The sequence below is a fragment of the Dipodomys ordii genome, unplaced genomic scaffold, assembly GCF_000151885.1.
Source record: "Dipodomys ordii isolate 6190 unplaced genomic scaffold, Dord_2.0 Scaffold45, whole genome shotgun sequence".
Taxonomy (NCBI): Eukaryota; Metazoa; Chordata; class Mammalia; order Rodentia; family Heteromyidae; genus Dipodomys; species Dipodomys ordii.
Genome location: NW_012267261.1, coordinates 7892192 through 7899064, shown reverse-complemented (window position 1 = coordinate 7899064; position 6873 = coordinate 7892192). Strand labels below are relative to the sequence as shown.

Sequence of the window (6873 nt, the reverse complement as noted above, 5' to 3'; positions counted from 1 at the left end):
TTTTTTTATACTGGGGCTTGAACTCTGGGCCTGGGCACTATCCCATTGCCTTTTGCTCAGGGCTAACCACTTGAGTCACAGCTCCTCAACCCGCTTTTTGGTGGGTAATTGTAGATATGGCTGTCATGGACTGTCCTGCTGGCTTCAAATCAAGACCCTCAGATCTCAGCCTCTTGAATAGTTAGGATTACAGGTGTGAGCCACCAGAACCCAGCCGGATGCCTTTTATGTCCATTTTATTCATGAAAAAAGTGCTGTATGAAATGATTATTACAAACAACCAAAGTTCCTGGTTTCTAATACTTATCTGGTTTCTAACAACAGAGGACAAGCTTGGAGCGTTGTTTATTTTTTTAATCTTTTTCTCTTGTAAAGAGGTCGCGATAGATCCTACAGACCTAGCTGTCTGCCCTCTTCCCACAGTGTGTCAGCATGGCAGTCTAAAGGATGCACACATATATACAGGTCCAATGCCAAGACTACGTGCATTCTGATACAGATGTGCACATGAGAACCCCAGGAACACTGCGTCCCAAAAAGCATTTTTTTCTGCTTCTACGCTATCCATTTCCCTTCCCCATTGCCAACGTTGTCTTAGAGATCAACCATTCCTGTAGCACCCTAACCAGGGACCCACTCCTCTACTGCCCCCTGCAGCCCGATAGTCAGACATCGGGTCGGAGGCGGCCCCGCCCCCTCCCCTCCATACCCGACTCCGCCCACTCCACCCCTCCTCTTCCCCTCGGGAATAGCCCCGCCCAGTACCCCGCCCACATACGCACTGACTCCACCCAGTCCATCCCATCCCTGCTCTCTGCCGGGTCTAGCCCCGCCCAGACTCCGCCCAGTCCCCACGCCCTGCGGGCAGTAGCCACGCCCACTCTCCGCCCCACCCCACCCCGCCTCTGACCTCCTGACCCCCCGACCCCAGCCCCAAGCCCCCGCGCTCCCCGTCCAAACTCGGGAATCTCTGCGTGCCAGTCGCCACAACCCGTGGTCGCCCCTCGCCACGTCGCATCTACTACTCGCCTTTGCTGGAAAATGGGCCTCAGGATATATGTGTTCTCGGACTCCGCTGCATTCTTCTCAGCCTCCGGCGCCCCTTCGGTCAAAGAGAGGGATGCTCCCACTGCGAAGGACGGGCGACTCGCCATGGTCCGGACGCCGAGGCCGGGTGCACACCGTCTGGAAGGCCCGGCCGGTTGCGGCGTCGCCAGGGAAACAGGCCCCGCCCTTGGTCCTCACGTGACCCGGCTGTGAGTTTCGCAGCCACTCGGGGAGCGGCGGGCCTTCACTGGGCCTGCACGGCGCCTGCGCAGCTGGTGCAGGGCCGGAGTGGCGGCCTGTGCTTCATGCCAGGCCTTTGGCCTTGTTGCGCCTACGGAGCTCTGGAACACGCCTGATCTCTTAGAAATACTCATGGAACCTGAAGCGCTTAGAGTTTAAGACATTTGACCCCAGATACTCTATTCCAGGGGTCTCCCGCAGACCCAACCTAGCATGCCTTTTTTTTTCTTCCTTTTATGAACAAAGGACGTGCATATAGGTGACCTGTAATCCAAGCACTCGGGGTGCTGAAGCAGGAGAAAACAGGAATTCGAAATCTGGTGCCTTTGGCTAACACCTACCCAGCTACTCAGCTGGCATCCAGAGGATCATGGTTTTAAGTCAGCCAGTGCAGAAAAATGAACCAGTAAAAGGTTGGGCAGGAGGCGTGGCTGAAGTGAAGTACCAGCTGAGCAGGAAAACCAAGTGAGAGACCCCGAATTCAAGCCCTGGTGCAGACAGAGGAGAGGTGGGAACAGAGTGTATGTGGATGAAAGTCTAACCTGGGCTACATTGCAGGGCCATATGTAAAAAAGCACCTGTCGTTGGCCCTGTGTTAGAAGTCTGTAGGCCCTGGCCTCTATTGAAAAGAATATCCTCCAATATCCAGGCATCCCTTGATAACCTTCCTTCTGTTGGCTGTGTTTGTTACCTCAAGTGGTTGGTGATGGCTTGGTGATGGCTTCAGGGAGGTCTCGGAAAAGAAAGGCTCCTCCTGGTGGTTAGGGAATGTGGCTCCAGAGCTGGAAATAGGGCTTAGTGGTAGGGTGCTTGCCTAGCACGCATGAAGCCCTGGGTTCGATTCTTCAGTACCACATAAACAGAAAAGGCCGGAAGTGGCACTGTGGCTCAAGTGGTAGAGCGCTAGCCTTGAGCAAAAGCTCAGGGACAGTGTGTCTAAGCCCTGAGTTCAAGCCCCAGGAAGGGGATGGGGGAAGGTGGGGAGCTGAAAACGCACAATTACTGCTCTGACATCAATGGTATTTATGGGGAAAGTAAGTTGGCAAATTGCCTCTATATACTTTTTGTGTGTGCTTTTTTACTCAAGGCTAATGCTCTACCACTTCAGCCCCAGCTCCACTTCTGTTTTGGGGGGGTACTTAATTGGAGATAAGAGTCTCATGGGTTTTTCCTGCCCAGGCTGACTTTGGAAGCATAATCCTCAGATCTCAGCCTCCTGAGTAACTAGGATTACAGGCCTGAGCCACCAGCGCCCAGCTTCTTTTTTCTTATAAGTGTACCAATCCTCCCAGGCACTGGAGGTACTGGTGGCTCACACCTGTAATCCTAGCTACTCAGGAGGCTGAAACTTGAGAATCGAGGTTCAAAGCCCTCCTGGGTAGAACAGTCCATGAAACTCTTTTTTTTTGGGGGGGGGTCCGGTCGTGGGGCCTGAACTCTGGGCCTGGGCTCTGTCCCTCAGCTCTTCAGCTCAAGGCTAGCGCTCTACCACTGGAGCCACAGCGCCACTTCCAGCTTTTTTCTTTTTGCTTATGTAGTGCTGAGGAATCGAACCCAGGGCCTCAGGCATGCAAGGCAAGCACTCTATTACTGAACCACCTTCCCAGCCCTCCATGAAACTCTTACCTCCAATAAACTACTCAAAAAAAGCCAGAAGTGATGCAGTGGCTCAAGTGGTAGAGTACAACCTTGAGTAAAAGAAGATCAGGGATAACACTCAGGCCCAGAGTTCAAGCCCTAGGTCCAGCAATACCAATCCTGTCAGATCAGAATTCTACTTGTGGCCACTTTTTATCTTTATTATCATGCTAACAACCCTATCTTCAATATTAGGGTTTAGGGCTTCATTCTGTGAATTCGAGAGTACGCAATTCAATACAAAACAACTAATTGAACTTGAATTTAAAAATAGATCAGGTGCTGAATATATATTAGCCCTACCTGTATGCTTTGGAGTAACAAGTTCATTATCTTCTAGGAGCCTCAACTCCTCTATTTGTAACAATGCTGCTCTTGATGGGGTTGTTGAGGGGCTGAAATGAGATCATGGCTGGAGAATACCTTGTAACTGGAATTCTAGGCCAGAGCACCTACTCTGGGGTTTCCAGTAGGGCGAGTCTGCCCATTTGCCCTAACACATCAAATAAAGAGACAAGAGGTGAAGGGCAAGAGAAAAATGATTTATTACATGGCCTGTCCACACTATGAGAAGTGGCAAGGAAAGCACTTCAACCCATCTTCAGGTGGGTAACTCATGAGTTACCCATTTACATAGAGGAAAAGTTGAGGCTGGGGTGAAGTATGCATAATTCATCAGACCAGGGCAGACAGAATGTGGCCTGCTTGACCATTATTTCACACCCCATTCTATAAGGAGTTGCAAAGTTGTTGGCAACATTGTCACTTAAGGGGAGGAATTGGACTCTCACAAGATGATTTTTCCTGCTCCAGGGTGCACCCTCATCACCCTTCCTCACGTGGAGGTAAAGCTAGCCTGTGAGTTTCTGCTGTTTCTTGGGAATCATTTTGGCCCTGGACTAAAGATATTATCCATCAGTCCTGTCTTTTCTGGGATTTAAGGTAACTATAGAAGAGAGAGACTCAAAGCAAAGTAGATACAAAATGGAGACTAGCCTTTTCTTTTTATTTAATTTGTGGGCCCAAGGAAGGAGTCAGAGCTTTTTCAAAGAGTAGATGTTGTTGCTTGAGGCTACCAGGACTTGAACTCAGGGCCTCAAACTCTCCTTTGATTTTCTTACTCGTAGCTATTGTTCTACCACTTGAGCTGTGTCTTCAGCAGCTTTTTGCTGGATTTTTTTTGGGGGGGGTCTTTTTCAAGATGGAATCTCACAGACTTTTTTACCTGGTAAACCTCTTGAATAGCTAGCATTACAGGCATATGACACTGGTGCCTGGCTAGGAAAAGCTGTTTGTAAGTATCTGTTACAACATTAATATACCTATACAACATTAATACATTTTCACTGTTGTTCATTTTATATAATGTGATTTTAAATACATTGTTTAATTCATGCTACATGCAAGGAATTATCATTGTCATCATCCCTACAGGAATACCTAAAAGGGAAGCTTGTTGGCAATTCCATTCCCACTACCTGCAGAAAGGGTACCAGGCAGCTCCGACACAAACAGCAGTGTGTGACGCAGCATGACCATCACTTCTCACAGAGGCTGCAGAACAGGCTGAGGAGGCTGTTGATGAAATGAATGACCCCCAGGAGAAGCTGGAGGAGGCTGATGCCCAGCAGGATGGAGAAGAAGGACACATGCCAAATGACAGCCTTAGAGGGCTCCAGACAGACAGAACTCCAGAGCGAACGGTCATACAGGTAATTCCTATTCCAAAAAAAGAAGGAAGCCAGGGGTGGAAAATCAAGTAAGAAAAGCCAAACAAGCAACCCAATAGAAAGGGAGGGCTTCCAGACACCAGTGGTCCACACATGTAATCTTAGCCATTCAGGAGGCTGGGATCTAAGGATTGCTATTCAAATCCAGCTTAAGGCAGGAAAGTCCATGAGACACTTATCTCCAATTAACCATCAAAAATCCAGAAGTGGCCCTGTGGCTCAAGTGGTAGAGTGCTAGCCTTGAACAGAAAAGCTCAGGGACAGCACTCAGGTCCTGAGTTCAGGCCCCAGGAAAGTGAAAGGGAAAGAAAGAAGGGAGGGAAGGAAGGAAGGAAGGGAAGGGAAGGAAGGGAGGGAGGGAGGGAAGGAAGGGAGGGAAGGAAGGAATGGAGGGAAGGAAGGAAGGAATGGAAAGAAGGAAGTAATGGAGGGAAGGAAGGAAAGAGAGAGAGAAAGAGAAAGAAAGAAAAAAGAAAGAAAGAGGAAGGGAGGGAGGAAGAAAGAAAGAAAGGAAGGGAGGAAGGGAAGGAAGGAAAGAAGGAAGGGAAGGGAAGGAAGAGAGGGAGGGAGGGAAGGAAGGAAGGGAGGGAAGGAAGGAAGGAATGGAGAGAAGGAAGGAATGGAGGGAAGGAAGGAAGGAATGGAGAGAAGGAAGGAATGGAGGGAAGGAAGGAAAGAAAGAGAGAAAGAAAAAGAAAGAAACGAAAGCTGGAAAGATGAAAGAGAGGGAAGGAAAGGAAAGGAGGGAAGGAGGGAAGAAGGGAGATTGGAGAGGCCATCCTGGCTCAGATCCCAGGATTAGGAAATTATTTTGGTCCTCAGAAGCATGAGATTCAAACGTCTGTGACCAGAAGAGTTTTAGACCATCTGTGTGCCATTTTGTCTCTGAAGACTGCAAGTCCAAGTCTCCACTCACATACCTGTTATACAGGTCTTTGAAAGGGTAGCCATATTTCCAGGCTTGCGTCTGATTGAAGGACGAGACATCAAACATGCAGAAAGGACCATCTTTCAATGCTACTCCGGAGGTGATAAAGGAAATCAAGGCTCCAAGCAAAGCCAGGACACTTGATAGCAGAGCAATGAGCATCTGCAGGGGCAAGAGGAAACAGCTGACACAGGCTGCGGTTAGGTGGCTTGTTGGATAATCTGGATAGGTCTAACCCTGCTTGTGACACTAGGAATTCTCCTACCCTGTCATGGAGAAGGTGGATAATTTTACTCACACCTTTTTATGTGTGTGTGTGTCAATGCTGGGGTTTGAACTCAGAGCCTGGACACTGTCCCTTAGCTTTTTTTGCTTAAGGATGGCACTCTGCCTCTTGAGCCACACCTCCACTTCTGGCTTTTTTGTTGATTAATTGGAGTTAAGAGTCTTGAGAATGTTCCTGTCTTGGTTGATTTTGAACCTCAATCCTCAGATCTCAGACTCTTGAGTAGCTAAGATTACAGCTGTGAGCCACCAGTGCCAAGCTACCAACATATTCTTTAGATCATGACTGATAGGTAGCTGATGAGGGCTCCCTGGATAGAGCCAAGAAATTGAGACCCTGTGTATAACTACGTAATAGATATTTTTAAAAATATAAGCACTTACAGGGCTGGGAAAGTGGCTCAGTGGCAGAGTGCTTGCCTCACATGCATGAGGCCCTGGGTTTGATTCCTCAGCATCACATAAACAAAAAAGCTGGAAATGGTGCTGTGGCTCAAGTGGTACAGTGCTAACCGTGAGCTGAAGAGCTGAGGGACAGCGTCCAGGCCCAGAGTTCAGGCCCCACAGCCGACAGAAAATAAAATAAAAAGTACTTGCTAAAAATATAAATACAAGAAGGAGGAGGAGGAGAAGGAGGGGGAGGAGGGGGAGGGGGAGGGGAGAATCTGGTGCTTACATTCCAACAGGGAGCACTCATGCTGAAGCAGCAGCATCGCCAGCCCATCATGGAGATGAGGGCAGCTGCAGTGAAAACCTGAGGAGGAGAGAAGAATGTTCAGGAGACAGTTGATTCTGGATGCTAAGAGCACCCAACCAGTATGGCTGTAAGCCACAATTCAGGAGGCCTTGACAAGTCTTCCAGTCCTTTTAAGGGTCTGTGTCCCAAGACCAGCTTGTTGAAATAGGCTATTTTTGTTGTTGTTGTTGTCCGTGGTGGGGCTTGAACTCTGAGCCTGGACACTGTCCCTGAGCTCTTCAGCTCAAGACCAGAGCTCTACCACTTGA

General features: G+C 48.9%; 2 protein-coding genes across 2 annotated transcripts in view; both read right to left on the bottom strand.

Moving 5' to 3' along the window:
• Tctex1d2 (Tctex1 domain containing 2) overlaps positions 1–1217 on the bottom strand; it is a 23431-nt gene extending 22214 nt beyond the window's left edge. The window contains exon 1 of the mRNA XM_013019390.1: positions 1030–1217. Within this exon, the coding sequence (XP_012874844.1) occupies positions 1030–1154 (125 nt within the window). The 5' untranslated portion in view covers positions 1155–1217. The remainder of the gene's footprint in view (positions 1–1029) is intronic.
• A 3246-nt stretch (positions 1218–4463) lies between these two features.
• The window catches only part of Tm4sf19 (transmembrane 4 L six family member 19), a 9827-nt gene continuing 7417 nt past the window's right edge, over positions 4464–6873 (bottom strand). Inside the window, exons 3-5 of the mRNA XM_013019405.1 lie at positions 6545–6622; positions 5576–5745; positions 4464–4644 (exon numbers count right to left, since the gene is read on the bottom strand). Coding sequence (XP_012874859.1) covers positions 4464–4644; positions 5576–5745; positions 6545–6622 — 429 coding nt within the window. The remainder of the gene's footprint in view (positions 4645–5575; positions 5746–6544; positions 6623–6873) is intronic.